Below are 18,164 nucleotides of genomic sequence, written 5' to 3' on the forward strand. Positions count from 1 at the left end.
TCTTGTGATAACCCCAAAACACCTGATTTGTTTTCATAAAATGGCATTCACGTGAACATTTTAAATTGCATTTATTTTTATTTTTAGGTCAAAATAACAAAACAAAAATAAAATATTGCCATTTTATACATTTTAATAAGGGGCATTCCACATATTTTACATCACAGCCTGTGAAAACAACTGCATGTCTCCCGTTGCTCTGAAGCTGTAACACTTCATTCAAAACCATCATTAATAAGTGGTAGATTTACAGTTAATAGTAATCTTACTGTTAGCAAACAATGAAATGCTTTATAAGCTATTTATTAAGCAGTTGTAAAGATTTATAAGCATCAATTACAACTTTACAAAAACAGTTGCTTAATAAATGGTTTATAAAGCTTTTTCATTGTTTGTTAATGGTAATATAACTATTAACTAAAGTTTAATTAACTATAAATTTGGTTATTATAAATGTTTTTTGGCTTTTATGGCTTTATTGACAGGACAGCTGATAGAGGTGACTGGAAATGGGATGAGGGACAGACGGGGGAAGAAACACAGCAAAGGGCCACAGGTCGGACTTGAACCCCGGGCCACTGCAGCAAGGACAATCCTCTGCACACAGGACAGGAGCTCCACCAACTGAGCTAACAGGTGCCCCGAAAGCCTGGATTTTAACCAGGTGGGTCAGACAGGAAAAGTCTACAAGACATTACTGAGGTGCATTATGGGAAATGGAGGATCCGGCAGTTTTGGAGCAGTGACTCAAGATAAGTCAGCCTTCTGCTGCTTCAATCTTGACTTTCCTTTTAAAAAGTTGGTCTCTTTGAAGTCCCCAAACTTTATAGAAGTAAATTAAAAAATCACATGTGATTGAACTCATCTCTGAACATCCTAACAAGTTTTAAATTCTTTATGGGTTATCTTGTTAAAATATTAAATATAACTGACTTAAAAGACTGTGAGCTTAAAAAAACACCCCTCCCTTTGTCCAACCGAATCTTCCTTTCATTCTTATTTAAACTTGCCTCAAGATTTCTTTTTCTCCCCCCCTCCACATACTGTCTCACCCTCAGTTTGTCTCTCAGAGCTTTTCTTTCATGGTCTTTCATTCTGTCTCTTCCTCTTTTTACAGATCACATCTCTAAATCTTTCCTTGCTGTTTTGCTCTCTCTCTTACTTTCTCTTTCACTGTCTTTCTCTTTTCAACATCAGCTGCAGTTTCCCAGCAGGGCAGAGTTTCACTTTGTGTTTCCTTCTCATTCCTCTTTTCCACTCTTTCTTTCTTTCTTTCTTTCTTTCTCTTCAGTTTTCAGTGCTTGGTTAATCCCTGTTTCTGTTAATTGTTCTCCTTCTCTTTCTGTTCTATGACCTCCTTCATCCGTCTTTAATTGAAAGTCATCTCTCTCCCTTCTCTTTGAACCTTGCCCTCTCTTACCTCCTCCCCCATCTCTTTCTCCAACTCTCTGTCTATCCTCTCTTCATTACCTTTAACGCTGACTCGATCATTTGTTCCTCTCTCTCTCTCTCGTCTTTTACAAACTCCCTCCTCTTTTCTCTCACTCCAAATTAAAATTCTGACACTCGCTCTCGTCCACTATTTGTTTTGCCCTCCTTTTATATCCAGTGTCAGTCTCTCTCACCCCTGTCGCCATTGCTTCTCCTCGCCTTTTATAACCATGGAAACAGAGGAGACCACGTCGCCATGGCAACAGGGGGAACAGCCTGGGCTTTGCACTGAGGCGCCCTCTCAGCTGCCTGTAGTGAAAAGAAATGTTGGAAGGAACGGCAGCAGGCGGGGCGGTGGACGACTAAGTTACATGCAGGCACAGACGTCGGGGTCCTGACGTTCACGTGAAAAGATTATCACTGCTGCAGTCTGACACACACACGAGCACACACACACACACACACACACACACACAAACACAGACAGATATGATGCATCACACACACTTTGTTAGGTCTCATTGTGACGTTTTTTTCATGTTTTGCTCTGAAAAGTATTCTTAAAATATACTTTCACTCTTTTTATCTATCGCAATCTGAGCTATAAAGTTTTATCACTTCTTTATTGCTAATAGAAATACACAAATACACACAGAACTAGACAATCAAACAAGTCTTAAACACTTCGCAGATGTCTCAATGTGATTTATGTTCAACATCTTTGCTTACAGATCAGCTTTATGGAGAAAATTAGTCCCAATACGGTCAACAAATGCTTGTTTCATGATCCACAAATTAAAAAACAAGACTCACAAATGTGTCAGGCAATTATGAGTACTTCACGGCACATTTTCTAAACCCATAATAAAAGAGCATCCGAGTTTTCCACCACCAATTAACCGTCAAAGACAGCCGGCACCAGCTGAAAATATTGAAAAGGATTGCTCATGGTCTTTCAGGGTTAAACGACACTTGAATTTGTCGATCGGAAGCTGTGAAAAATCCTTTCAAGAGCATAATTTAAGTCAGATACATGCAAAATACTGATATCTGTTCAAGTTGGTTTGTACATGTTGTTATATTCATGTTAAAATCAGTCAGTATTTGTTTAGAGAATAAAAAAATACTTTTGTAAACACCCTAAATTACTCCTAAATCATCATACACATTTGTCAGTCGTGTTTTTATCCGTCGATCGTGACACACACATTTATCACCAGTATTGACTCTAATTTGTATGCTCTCACTTTGAGTCATTAAATCGCAGAAAGACTCTCATTCACATCAACAGAGAAACCAGCAGCTGTTGTGAGGTTTCATTGAAATTCATGCTCAGCAGGCCGGCAGAGCGGTCCAGAGAGGCTGTACAACAGAGTCCAGTCAGGACAGCAGCGTCTCTCTTTATCCTCTCCAGAGTCAATTCAAAACTCCACAAAGATCCTCGTGTTTGCTCTCTCTCCTTCCACTATATCTGCCTCATCTTTCTCCTGTACTGTAAGAAAACAACTCCCTCCGCCTTTTACATTTATTCCAGCACTTTCTCTGCACTCCCTGTAATCTTCCCAATCAATCAACAATCAAAAACACAATACTGTAACTGGACTGTAAACCAAGCAGCCTATTTGGTCCAAGCAGCCTAATGTATTCATTTTTCCACATTCCAGCCTCTGTCTGAATGGAAATTGAGGTCAATGTAAACACATAGTGCATATTATGTAAAATGTAATATCATCACAATAGCCTTCGTGCCTGAGTGAGCACCGGACTGACGCGCCTGGGAAATACTGGATGTTACCAGAAACATGAGCTGAGCATGAATCAACTCACTGAGCTTACAGAGCAAATTTGGAAGCATGGCTGCTACAGAGAGACTTCTGCTTTGTTTTACTGCTTTAATGTCAACATAGAAAGTCATGTGTCACAGTCACAACACAGAATACGGAGAGCGCCACAACAACAGCTGATCTCAAACGCACAACTTTTGTTTTGAAGAATAGTTCCACAGTTTTTGGAAATACCCTCTTTCCTGCCAAGTGTTAATTGGGATACTGCCTCATATCTGTAAGATGATTACAAAGCTGGAGCCAGAAGCTGGTTAGCTTAGCTTAGCATAAAGACTAGGAGCAGGGGGAAACAGCTAGCCTCTGTCAAGAAGTATCTAGAGAAATATTCTGCACATAAACCTCAATATTTACACTTTGTTTTTTGTAAACGAAGACCATGTTATAATTATTTGTTAATTTGTACATGTTGTAATATTTATAATTTGCTCACACGGCGCCTATTCTTAAATAACTCTGTTTAATTTGCTTATTAGGAGACACAGATACAGACACAATTCACAGAGAGGGAGGTGGTGATAGGGCTGTAAGCAGTGTTCAGGATTTGGTGGCATTTAGCTATGGAGTTGCAGATTGCAACCAACTGTCTCTGTTATGAGATGACAGGCTGCCAAGGGAGGGACCACAGTGTTTCAACTATTTTTTAAGCCGTACACCACTGGATATTATTTAGGAGACCTTGGGACAATTTTAAGCCGAGTTTGTGGTGACAAAAACCAGATATTTTTGACAGGAAGTCAGGACATCTCCAGCTGTGTTTGTTGTGATGAAACTGGGTATTGTGAGATGAGACCTCCGGCCATCTCCAGCTGTGTTTCAGGGGACCAAAACAGGTATTTTAAGCCAAAACATCCATTTGCTTAACAGGACATACCTGAGAGGAGATAAAACACTTGTTGCATATTTTAATGAATCTGAATTTGAGTTGCTTCATAATGAATCTATGCATAGACTCAATAGTGTTAGCTCTACAAATAAGCAGCTTTTATAAATAGTTGCAAGTGGAATAGAGAGTTCCCTCTGCAGAATATTAGCAGTGTTTGTTCATAAGGTGTCGTCTGTGTTGAAACACCTTGGTGGTTTGTACCGACCCTACCTGCTGCCGCCAGAATCAAATGATCTTCACACAAAACAAGTCTGACTTGCTGACTCAGCCAAAAGGTGCTGCCAGGAACCCTCCCTGTCTAACTGTCTGCTAATAATTGTAGATAATAGTTATTCAATGTTTTTTTTCCCATCACTCTGTCAGGACAGTACTTTATTGTGTGTTTGCTTCACACACACGCTCTCACAAACAAAGTCTGGGCGTCCAAACTGCTGCACAGCTGTGAATTTCCACTACATGCCACATGTTCATCCAACACACATTAAAAAAGAAGGGTGGAAAGATTCAGCCATTTTTCTGACAGAGCGTTCGTTAGAAACGTGTTCGTGTGAGGTCATTTGTGTTTACACATCTGCCAGCAGCCATGTCAGATGATTCACTGGAAGAAAGCAGGCCTCGACGTTTGAACAAGGAACAATTTAACACAAAAGTAGACATAAAGATTCATATTCTTCGCTAGTTAATCCAAAATATAAATATATATATGTAAATAAATATATAAAACTTTAAATTTTTGCCTCTAAAAATGTCTCTTTATTCATTTTATCATGTGGAACTTGTGTTGTTTGCTGCAGTTTTAATCATCTGCAGTGTGAGCGATGACCACAGGACATAAAAGTGACGCCAACCATCGTTAACCAAACTCCAGCACGACAACTGATCCCACTCCCCCGCTCAGATCTGGTTGTAATTAGTCATTCACATGTTGATGTCAGTAAGAGTAGGAGAGTTGCGGTCAGCTTGAAGCTATTTCTCACATTTCACAGTGTTTCAGAGAGAGATTCACTGGAAGGATAAGAAGAAGAAGAAGAAGAAGACATACTTTATTAAACTCATTTCAGAGATATTCAGTTTTTTTTTCTTTCTTTCACTTTGCTGATACTTCTTACTTCAACAACTATCTTTCCTACTTATACTAGAGTCTTTTTTTTACACAAGTATCTGTACTTCTATTTGAGTAAATAATGCATGGACTTTTGCCACCTCTTGAATTAGATGCTTTACTTGATATTGGATTAGGCTTGATTGAATTAAAGGGGGCTGTTGGGCCTTGATGGAAGCTTGCACTGTATTGAGTGCCATTTTCATTTTTAGTATGCTTTCCTCTGTGAGTAATCAGCTTAGTTTTCACATTACAGTATGCAGAAGCTTGTTTTTTATTAAGCACACCCTGCCTTTAATCTCATTCTTTTCATCTATTATCATCCCTCTTTCAAAGTCAGTGCATGTGCAAATGTGTGTGCAGGTGACAAACACACAAACACACAAACACCCTCCTCCACAAATTGCTTTTACTCTCTCTCATCCTCTCTTAAGCTCACATTTTCTCAGTCCAGCACACCCCGTCTTACTTGTATCAACATGAACGACTAATTTGGTTAATTTTGCTTTGACTCAGCATTGAACATCTTTCAACTGCCAATTATTTTCATTGTAAATTAACCCTACGATTATTTGTTTTGGTCTATAAAATGTCAGAACATGGTGAAAAATGTCAATCAGTGTTTCCCAAAGCCCAAATTGACGTCCTAAAATGTCTCGTTTTGCCCACAAGCCAAAGATATTCAGTTTACTGTCACAGAGGAACAGGAAAAAACAGGAAACAGGAAAGATACCAGAAAATGTGCTGATTTTTGCAGCTCTACTTCAGACTTACACAAAAACGACCAGACACACACTCACACCACACTTTCACGCTGAAATTCTGCTGCTAAAACCGAGTATCTTAAATGAAATCATAAATGAACTCCAGTATCTGCAGCTTCGTTGCAGCTCCCGGCTCAGAGAAAACTCAAAGTCTTCCCTCCAAACATTTATAGACAGATTTAGGAAGGAGGAGACTCAACTGAAAGCTCCTCTTAAAACCGGCCTTAAATTTAGCTGATTGTAAAACCAGATATCTCACAAACACCTCACCGGCTCCCATTGTGACCGGATTTAGAAGCTTACAGACGATAAAACATTAACGCTGGAGGTCTGGAAACGTCTTCATTCTGGAAATATATCCAGTGCAGAAAATACATTCACATATGAACAGTACAAGATCATTAACACACACCATAACACACACAGAAGTCCCTCTCTCAGTACGATCGAGGCTGTGACACCAGACTTTCACCCTGTCCTGACCTACATGCTGTTGCCGTGTCTATAAAATAGGCTTTTACTGTCTTGTCGTCGCCTCCATACTCCATCACCCCAACCCCCATCGCTCTCCATGCAACTGGCAGTTACAATGTTAGAGGTATTACAGCTCTGCTGCCAGTTTGTAACAGTTTATTTCTCACATAAAAAAGGCTCAAAAGGATGTCAGCACGAAACGAAAAAACTATGAGGAAGAGTTGGGGATGAATACTTTGACAATAACTGATCATTTCCATGGCACCTTCAGCTGATTCTGATATGTTATGCATCTTGTTTAATCCATAACAGGGGTGGGCAACGTGGATCAAATCTTTTGTATTGGTATATTATGTCGCAACATCTACGTACAGGATTTCTTCAGGTTTTATGAGGTTCAATATAATGTGATGTTTTAAAGACGATTAAGATACAATATAAGACACATTTGAAGTCCATATGAGATAAAAATGAGCACAGGATATGAAGGAAAATCGAGTAACTGCATGTGCAGAAGAGTACAGGCCCTTATTAACTTTTGAGATGAGGTTCCTCTTAATAAAAATCTGCCAGAGCAAACTGTGTACTGTGAGACGCCCGGTGAGCTTAGATTAATTCTGACCGAGCTGAACAGTTTGCATTACTGGTTACTGGTTCCATGTTTTGTACTTTTGTTACAACAATGTATTTCCTGTGATTATTGCCCAGTATTGATGAGTGTAACACTTCATCATCTTGAAGAAGCGTGGCTGGTTCGCTCTAACATGGTGACATTGTGGTGTTTGACTTTATTCTACTAGAAGCATAGACAGCAGACATCCATCCACCTAAATACATCTATGTGATAAAAGCCCCAAATAATCAGCACAATTATGAGATGATGTGAGTGGATAAATGCCACAGACGATAAGAGTGCAGCACTTAGAGACACTTTTCCATCATTTTGCCTCAGTTATTAAGCTGAAAGTCTCCCCACCCTCCACTAAAAGTGGGAAAGCTATTAGCCTGCTGCTACCAGTGTCTCATTAGGAGAGCAGGGAAACCCTCGTTTCTCCAGAGAACCCAGTAACCTACTTTTCTCCTCCATCTTCTGTTACAGCGAGTAAGAGAGGAGACAGAGAGCAGGACGTCCATGGCAGGAAAGAGGAGGCAGGGAGGTGATGGTTAATAAATCGTATCTAACCTTTACCTTTGACGTGTGAGTGGAAGGATGCAGAAAGTAAAACCCCCTCAGGGTAAAGCTCTCCTCCTCCTGCTTTACGTGACAACTAGAACGCAAACCAAGCATAAACTTCCCCTGAAGGTTAAAAGAAGAAGAGAAGCTCCTCAAGATGTGCTGACAACCACACTCCTTAAAAAAATCATTGCAATCAATGCAAGGATGAGCTTGTTATAGCACACTGTAGATGTTTTTATCTCGAGGAGAAATATAAGATACTATAACCAGATTTCCCTCCAATCTCTGTGACATTTATTAACCACAGATCTTTAAAGAGACGGGGCTTTTTCCAAGTATGTGGACCTTTAATCAAAGCTTGCAGAAAAAGCCCCACGATCAAACACAAGTAGACGAGAAAATGTCAGCATGCAAATGAGAATGAAGCGGTCACAGCCTGTAACTACGGCTCAACACAAGATAAAATAGTAATACCACAAACATCTGATGATAAAATGACTAATAGTGTCAGAACGACACATATTCTATTAAAAGTCTTTTGTGCGATCAGGATCTAAATCAGTTTTTGAACTTTGGAGCAGGAGATGCACCACCATCCTCTTTTTAATCTCATTAAAGGGTAACTTCATCAATTTTACACATTTAAAGTGTCTTACAGGGAGTACTACTGCATATGTGGAAAAAAGTAGTATTAAGCCTCTAAAATATAGATTAAAAAAACAAAGGGTTTGCTTTCAGTGGCTGAGTTGCATTGTGGGTAGGCGCTATGTTTTGAAAAGCAGTCCGATGGTCTGGCAATGCAAACACTGCTGAACTCATTATGGACAGCTTAAAAACCAGCAGAACCAGAGATATCAACTTTTTTTATTCTGCACATTCTTCCTTCTTTTTCAAATCTTGGTGCCTACATTACCCACAATGCAACTTAGCCATCGAGTAACATCACTGGAAGCAATTTGTCAGATTACAAGCAGCTTCCTCTAGAGCCACAAAAGGCTTTATACTACTTTTTTTCACATATGCAGCAGTATTCCCTGTAAACACACTATAATATGTAAAACTAGTGGAGTTACCCTTTAATTCTCTGTTAGCTCTCCACCAGCACAGATACCTTCAGTTTCTACCTTTCCCTCTCCAAAGCAAGTCTCACATGAAGTGTGGTAAGCAGTGAGTCATCTGTAAATCACAGGGAGTCTAGATGACTTTTATGTTTTGTGTCTCGGCTGCTGGACTAAAAATCATGCAGTGGATTTAAATCTTCTCTCTGGTTTGACAGGTAAGTGTATCCATTAACACTTTTAAGTCACTCACCAGAAATCACTAAGACATCACTGTGACTTCAACAGGGTTACTTTTCTTGGCACCTGTCAGTTTTCATCTCCTGTCAGACTTCAGAAGTTTTAGTCTGAATTTAAACTCACTGGGCGCTGTCTCTCTCTTACAGCGACTGCTTCATATTCAAACACACATCCTCCACTGGAAACTTCACACAACAACCACAGCCCTTCTACTTTTTCCCACTCAGCACTCACTGAGTAGATGCAGATTCAGTGCCTTGCTCGAAGGCACACAGTGTGAGATGGTTTCCCTTACCTGCCACACGAACCACCGCCCTCTCTGCTGGGTCCAGCACCGAGTCCTGGCTCTTCCTCTTCCTCCTCTCGTGTTTGGACAGGTTCCATGGCAACGTGTCTCCGGGCGGCCCCGCAGGTCCTGATGGGCACGGGGACAACGACCCCCCTGAACGCTCGCTACGGAAGGACGGCTCGCTGACGCAGGAGCGCTCGCTTAGAGTATCATCGTCTGACGACTCCATCTCACTTTAGGGCTGTGGAGAGGAGAGGGATGAGGAAGAGGAGGAGGAGAAGGAGAGGAAGTAAGGGTAGAAGGAGGGATGGAAGTGGAGCAGTGGGGGAAGGGGAAGAAAGGAGGTCAAAAAGAGGGAGGAGGAGGAAGAGGAAGTAGAATTGTAGGGAAAAAGAGAAGAAGGAGTTGTATAATTCATCGCTGGCATACAGTGTGATCACACAGGGGTCATGAAAAATGCAAAGTTTCAACGTAACAGCAGAACAGTAATAATACAGTGATGAAGAGGAGAACTGGGTTAAGTCATCATGTCTAGACGATTAGAGTTTATGAGGCTGCAGGCCTTTATTAAGGCAGGCTGGAGGAGGAAGCTGCTGCTGAGGACGAGATGAAAGAAGAAGAGCACATGACAGCAGAGATGATGATACAGATTACTGAGGCCTGAGAGGAGGACTGAAGGTGTGTGGAGGGACTTCAAGTTCAGACATGAAGGAAACCTCACCCAGAGGAAAAAGACAAACAAACATAATCCTGTGATATATGATTAATATTCCTGACTTCTGTTATTGCCAGTTGCTGCAGTCATTTAAAGACGAGTCCCAAAGAAGAGCGTCCGCTTAGATAAAAGTGTTATCCCCTAAATTCCCGACATTCCTATTAATAATTGTCAGTCATGCTGGTGACTCTATGTAGGGCAGTGTTTGGTCTGTCAGTCACTTCACTCCAACATGAAACATCTCAGAAACTCTTACATGGATTTCCATTAAATATTTCACACACATTCATGTTCCCCCGACGATGAATTCAAATGACTTTGATGATCCTCTGACTTTTCTTTTTGTGTTATAATCAGGTCAGCATTTCTAATTAGGAAATGTCATGCTGAGATGGTAAGCGTGGTGAACACTACACCTGGTTAACATCAGCATGTCAGCATGAGGGCCGCAACAAAAGATTATTTTCATTATCGATAAATCTGTTGATTTTCAAATGCAACATTAGTTCAGCATTTAATCACTGAATAGAAATCAGTGTGGTCTGGACACAATACATCCATCATCAAGCTGGTGTATTGATGATATGGATGACGCCAGCTGTGATGGAGGAAAAATGCTTGTGCTTGGACGGAGGGATGGAAAAGAGGGAATCTTTAAACAGCGAATATTGAATGGACTTGGCTGAGACGAGGAGCACAGACTCAAGATGGAGAGAGATGGGATTTCAGAGCTTGTACTAGTGCTGCTATTTTTAAAGAAGAGTCAATACAGCGGGAAGACAGAGAGCTTTACTCTTCATCTCACTTTCACTCTCTCCTTTCTCTATTTTCCTTCCTTCCTGTTGCTCATCCATCTTTACAACTTCTGTTTGTAGACATCAAGGTTGAATTTAAAACTATTTATTAAGACAAAGAACAGTGGGTGGTAAGACTTATTGACTTGCTGTTAGCATACACATTGGACACAAGGGTGTGTTTGTGTGTGTGTGTGTGTGTGTGTGTGTGTGTGTGTGTGTGTGTGTGTGTGTGTGTGTGAGGACTCTGGGGACCTGATGGTCTGATCTGTCCATCAGAGCATCCTAAAATCAATACCTGTCCTGACAGAATGAAATGGTCGTTACTGGCTCTTATAGTTCAGCTCCACGGGGCAGCATTGACTCCGGCTCACAGACTTTGTGCACATCATCTGTTTCTTTCCCTCTAAACTGTGAACTGTCCGATAGAGTTGAAGCATTTTATACTAAATTCTTGATTAGTAGATGAAGATGTATAAAAATATCCACCTTTATATTTGATATTTAGCTGTAAAACTGTCTTTAGAAGAAATTACCAGCAGAGATGTTATCTATGTTACTATGTTATCTAGATTTTTCCAATCAATCTGCCAGTACAACTGAAACAAACAAACTGAAACTTTTATTTTTAATGCAAATAAAAATGTACTTTATGATGGATTAAAAACAAGGATCAAGAATCTCCAAATTTGTTTTTACATCGTAGAAATTAACGGAGCGAAACAAAGAGCTGTGTGGACGATCAAAAATGTAAAAATCTACAGCAGGAAAATAAGAAACGGTCAGATATCAAGCTTTCAACCGGCCGGGACGACGATTTCAAAAGCAGCTTAGCATATCTCATAAGGTCAGCTTCTTAAAACAACGGGCCTTATCACAGAAACACTTTGACCTGTCAGACACAGCAGAGTCGTTACTAATAACATCAACGCTGGCTCTGCTTTATTCAAACGCCTCAATAAGACAACCATGTGGGTCGTTCCACGCCAATTCACCCAAAATCCAGAACTTTTCCCCGTTCACGTCAGGGATTTTCTTAAAAAAATTCATGTTGAAACTTCTGCTTAAGTCATGAGACCTTCTATATCCTATAGCTGTACTCGAAATACTTTTGTCCTGAACATACAGTAGGTGATGTCATCCTGTCCTGTGTGTCTGGACAAAGTCTTCATCTTAGTTCCTTCACTCAATACACATTTATGTTATTTCACAATTTCGAACTCTTTGAGCTAATTTCTCATATAATCCATGACATGATCTGGGAGGCCATGTACAAAACCAGGACCCTGAAACTGAAGCAGCTAATTTTATTATTCAGACCTTTGCTTTTCTACTGTGACGTGTTAGAATGTCGGCTGTGAGAAACGTCTACAAGGCAAAAGTTCATCTTTTGGTTTAGTCTGAGACACAAAGGTTGAAGGCTGTGATGAAGGTCAGAAGTCAGGCTGACATTAAGCTTTGACATTAATACAGCTGGATAAAAGTGAGAAGTTTGACTCTAGTCTGCACCTCCAAATCTTAGACAATCTATTTACTGTCTTTAAATATTCACTGATGAATTTTCTGTCTTGTTTCCTCAGATTGGATGTAAACTCTTTCAGATCCTTGGTGATCTGGTTTGTTTCACAGTTCATCCACTAACGGTCACTGCTCCTCCTAACAAACATCCAGCTTAACCCCCTAAACTGTGAACACTCTAACGTCTGCTGCCTGCCAAACACTAAACTGTGGAGTGACCTGAGCTGCGGTCACCGGGTGGGAATGTTTCTGTGTGCGATGTGTGAGTCCAACACAACGGCTGGGATTTCCATCTGAGCTACCGCTGCCAAAAAGCCTCCTCCTGCTCCTCCCGCCGCTGGCCCCTGGCTAGACCGCTGGCAAAGCCCCACTTCCTGAATCCCTGTCTCCACAGCAACGCTGCGAGGAAGGGGTTAAAGCCTTTTCCCAGAATCCTCTGCGGTTCTCTGGTGTATGATTGAGTGTCTCGCAGTCCTAGTACTGGTGGTTTCTCTGTGAGTGTGTGTTTGTGTGTGTGTTGAAGTCAGTTGCCTGCTGCATGCTGACAGTGAGTCAGTGCCACTGCAACTAGCGGCTTTATAAATAGAGCCAGAATGGGAGCTTCAAAGCCGCACCGTGTCATTATGGCTCTGTGAGGGGGGAAAAGATTCTTCAAAAGATCTCAGAAGAAAAGAGAAAGTAGCAGCAGAAACACTGGAGGAGCAGTGAGTGAGAGTGAGATCACTTCCTGACTGATGAGACCCTCAGCCAGGCATTTCTTCTCACAATCACACCAACAAACACAGACACACACACACTCGGATGTTCAGTTAGTCTGCTGCTCACAGCTTCATGTTCGGACTGCAAGTGATGATTGCTTTCATTTTTGATTCATCTACTGATTGTTTTGTCTTTATAGTGATTTCTTGTCTACAAACTTTTAAAACAGAGAGTGAAAAATGCTCATCACAACTTCTCATGTCCACGAGTTTCAGGCTTTTGACACACGATTATTCCTATTTTCTATCTACTTATTTTCAGAGTTTTGTTCCCAACGTATCATTATGAAGTAAATGTTTTGTCCTGTGTTGTTGTTACTTGGGGAAATCTTGGAAACACTAGGGGTTGGGTAGGGGTTGCCACTTTAATAAAAACATAACGATGACTATCATTTCATATTTTAGGTATATTCTGTCCAAGATATTTCACATATGCAGTGTAATGACATAAAAAACATAGACCAGGACCAGGATACATTCACATAAGATAAACTGGAAAAATAGTTATTTTCGCTTGAAAAATAACTTCAACAATTACCTGATAATCAAAATTGATGCTGATTTTCTGAATTGACTAAAAGTGTCAGTTCTAGATTCAGATATTTCTCTGATCATTTGATGATTGTAGTTTATAAAATGTCACAAAATGCCAAATAAATGTTCACCTCGGAAACAAACTTTTTTGTCAGACTGATCAGGTCTGATATTTGATATTTTCCTATAATAGTTGGTTCATCTTCTGTTTTTCATTAATTGACTCACCCTTTAGTCTTCACTGTGTCACAAAATTGTGAAAAATGTCCCCGAAATGTTGTTGCTGTTTGTATTCATTGTATAATACTAAACTGGTTGTTTGGCCAAAGGTTCAAATCTCAAAAATATTCCATTTACATACACATAAAATGGAGAAAAGCAGCAAATCCTCAACATTTGAGAAGGTGGAATAAGTGAATGTTTGACATTTTTGCTTCAATGATTACTCAATTATCAAAGCAAGTCTTGATTCACTTTCTGTCAATTGATTAGCTCACTAACACTCAACTCATTCAGACTAATACCCTAACTAACTGACCTAAATACACAGAAATGCGTATAAGCAAGCATGCACCAAGGTTTAACACACACACACACACACACACACACACACACACACACACAGACACACACTCATATCCATGCAGCGATCTTGGCTCTCGCTGCTTCCTGTGACAGCGTGCAGCGGCTGAATCACTGTGCAGGGATGCTGGATGCCTGACTGGCCTGATTTATAACTCACAACCAGGATTTACATGGACACGGTCTGTTCCCACAGCTTAGCCTGAGCAGTGTGTGTGTGTGTGAGTGTGTGTGTGTGTGTGTGTGTGCATGAAAGAAAAGAAGAGGAAAAAGAGCAGCAGTGACACGAAACAGAGAGAGGGAGACGTTGACAGAGACGTAGAGGTGGCTGTGAGAATCGGAGCAACAGATTAAGGAGGAGAGAAAAGAGACGACAGGAAAAGAAAAAACAGAGACAGAGAGAGAAAACCAGACATTTGCAGAGTAACGGCCGTAACTGCCAGTGCTTGTCTTCGTGTCATCCCAGGTCAGCACACCAGAGCTCTAACTGACATGTGTGCTCAACAGACAGACGTAATGCTCGATTCTGCCTGACAAACTCTGTAACAGAGCCACCTGAGCAGAAAACACATGTGTACACATGTGATTTACAGGGTGCGTCCAGAGCTGCACAGTGTTAAACCAGTGATAGCTAGCTTAATGCTAAGCTAGGCTACTCCATAGAGGTATCGCCTAACTAATCAAACTCTTGGGAAGTAGGTGAACAAGTTTTCCAAAATGTCAAACTATTCCTTTAAAGTTGGAAGCTGAGGGCTGGGAGGTGACCTGACACGACAGTCAGCTGTAAAAAAAAAAACAACAAAACCGGTATTCCTGACTTCCAATCTAAATGTGTCCCTGTGCAACATGGACGCCCGCAGCAAACTGATGTTTGTACGACAAGTCTCAGAAATTCATGAGCAGCTACAGCAGCTGATTTAACTAGTTAGCACATGTAAAAAGAGACATGAGGCATGTTCACAACGATTTCCTATCAAGCATAAATTAGCTGAATGGAGAAGAAAATGGCAACTGTGAAGTTGAGTTTTCTGACTTGGAACTATGATGATCGTTCCACTGCACTTCTCCATGTCAGAGTTGGGTTTTTTTTCCATGTCATGTCATTCAGTATAACACCTGTCAGCCATAATGTTCACAACTGCTCTAAACAATCTATTTTCTAATGAAGTTACAACAGATTATTGTTATTATCTTAAATCAGCGTTTGCTCTGATTAAAATGAAGAAAAACACGAATTTGCAACATTCCTGTTCCTCCGACATGGCGTGAACACAGTTTTAGCACAGACTTGTGAGAGTTGTATCGATCCTCTAACTTCTGGCAGGAAAGCAGATAAACATATTTCATAAAATGTCAAAACAAGACTTTTAAAGCAATAAAATTTAACTTCCTGGAGAAAGAAAGTTGACTGTTTAGTCTCATCCCCAGATTGTAAAATACTGATGGTAGCTCGGGTCGGACGCCAACACTCATAGCCTCAGTATTTTACAGTCTGGGGGTTGAGACTAAACAATCAACTATCTCTCTCCAGGAAGATATATTGAGCTGCTTTAAATTGATTATACAAAAATAGTCCACGTCTTTCTCTCTGACTCTGATCTGTGTCTAAACCTTCCTGCCTGGGTCAGACGTCATATCCTGACATATTCCCATTTAAAACACACTCTTACATCAGATATTAGAAGTGCAGGTTTTAAGTAGAGCCTGAGGATGAATGAGCAGTGCCTCCCCTTAAACGCAGCCCCCAGGCCTGATGAGTAACACGCTGACAGACAGGATTAATGAATGGCTAGACTCAGCTCCCACACGCACACACACACTTACATTAATACACATGCATAGACACTCACAGAAAAGCGTGCATATATGAACGCACACACAGAGAAAACTAACTGCTCGCCAACAAATCTGTAGCTTACTACGACTCAGCATGACTGGACAAACAGAGAGTTAATTAAAGTGATAGTGAAATAGGCAGAAAGAGAAAGAGAGAGTGAAGTGGAGGCACTGTGAAAGAAAGAAAAGAGAGAGCAGAGGTTAACTAGTGATGAAGGATAAGATAACACCGAGAGCTATGAGGAGCAGACACAAGCTGATCAATACAGAAGTCTCTCCTTCTGTTTCTCTCTTGTTCACTCATTATAAGATGCTGTGTGCAAACCGGAGAGCTGCAGGGAGAGAAAACCAACACAGACACTGTTGGTTAGAGAGACAGATGACAGACAGACAGACAGACAGGCAGGCAGAGGGAGGATCGATGTGCCAGTCAAACATTTAACAAAGAGAAGAAAGACGTGTCAGTAATGTGTCTCTATATTTTCATCTCTTTAGGGCTCTAAAAATATTCTACAAACGAAAACGTGGAAAACATGTGAAGGAAAAATCCCTCTTAGGATGAATTCATTATAATTTACATCCTTTATGAGGCCATAACAAGCAGACTTTGCCACATTTAACGAGTAAGTTCACCCCGAAAATGAAGATTCAGCCATTATCTCCTCACCCCCCTGCTGATGGAAAGTCTTTCTATCAGTATCATGGTGAGTAGATAATGACTGAGTTTAAATTTTTCAGTGAACTTGGAGGAGTCGTGACCACTTGAGGAGTTGACAGAGAGCATGTTTTATTTAAGATCATTTTGCCAGTCAGCTTAAAGGCACAGTACGTAATATCTGACGCCAAAACAAAACAAAAGAAGTGCAGGCAAGTAGCGTGGGATCATGGGAGTTTTTGTCCTCATTGATAAACAACCCCCACTGCAGAAGCGTTGATGGACGACTTAATGTGTGAAACATTTTATTCACGTCACGTAACATAACTCTCTACCAGAAGTTATAGCGACAGGTGAATGAAACAGACTGTCCCCTTGAATAAAATCAGGATTTCTCTGGGTTTGAACAATATTAGAAACATATGGGATAATGTACACAACTCAACAAGTTATATAACAAAGGTCTAGTCTAACATTACAGCGGTGTATCAGTTTTAATGTTTTGTGAAATTCTAATAAAGTGTTTGTCGAACAAAAAAACTCTTCTGCTCTCGTTCCTTTAAAGGAGCTCTGTGGAGATTCTGTGTTGTGCTGGAAGCCGGTCGCTAGTTTATGTTAGCGGACTACTTGTTGTTAGCTACTGCTGCTCTTTGTTAGCGGAGCGGAGAGAGGCACCGAGACGACACACCTCGAGAACGTGCATAACGTCACATCCTTTGGACTGTCGCAGAAAATCCTTCACAAAGAAATCCACAGTCCAGCAGCGTTACACAACTTAAACACATCATCCACAGGCTGAGAGAGACGGGGAAGCTCCCATTTCTCATGTCATGTGGCACTCTGCTCACATATGGCCAATAAAAAGTCATTAATACATGTAAATTGCTATAAATTGTTACATAGAGCCACTTTACGGGTCACTGTTACTACTAATAATTGTGTAATAGTGCGTACTGTGAAATTCTGAGATGGTTATCGTACCGTGAAAATCTCTAGTCTAGTCCTTTAATGCAGAAATGTTACATATTATGTCTTTAAAGTCATTTATTAAGAGAAAATGCCTCAGTGTCTCAAATGTGAGGATTTGCTGGTTTTGTCGGTTGTAGATCGTTGTCATCATCGAGTATCTGTGGATTATTGGATGTTGGGTGGATGCGACAAGGAAAATGGAGATGTCACCTTTTGCTTTTCACAATTTTCTGACATTTCACAGACTAGATGATGAGAGACCATCAGCAATGAAGGTGATCATGAGTTGCAGCCGCGCATGAAAAAAATAAAATGTCTGTTGCATCACGAAACAGCCGTCTGATTAACACACATTACAACCATGTCACATACTAACAGCACCCTCCTTCTCCTCAGCGCCAGAGACACGTTGGTGCTCTCCACCACTGTGATGCACAGTAGTGAGGGGGTGTGTCTACAGCCTGTGCAGAGGAAGAAAAAAAATGGGTGCAAGAAACCATCTTGACGAGATAAATCACCTGAATAAAATGGAAATGAATTA

At 40.7% G+C, this 18,164-nt stretch overlaps 1 protein-coding gene across 1 annotated transcript in view; it reads right to left on the bottom strand.

Annotated features, from left to right (window-relative positions):
- macf1a (microtubule actin crosslinking factor 1a) overlaps positions 1–18,164 on the bottom strand; it is a 226,973-nt gene that overhangs the window by 207,550 nt on the left and 1,259 nt on the right. Inside the window, exon 2 of the mRNA XM_073482905.1 lies at positions 9,269–9,503. Within this exon, the coding sequence (XP_073339006.1) occupies positions 9,269–9,491 (223 nt within the window). The 5' untranslated portion in view covers positions 9,492–9,503. The remainder of the gene's footprint in view (positions 1–9,268; positions 9,504–18,164) is intronic.

The sequence above is a fragment of the Pagrus major genome, chromosome 16, assembly GCF_040436345.1.
Source record: "Pagrus major chromosome 16, Pma_NU_1.0".
NCBI classification, from domain to species: Eukaryota; Metazoa; Chordata; class Actinopteri; order Spariformes; family Sparidae; genus Pagrus; species Pagrus major.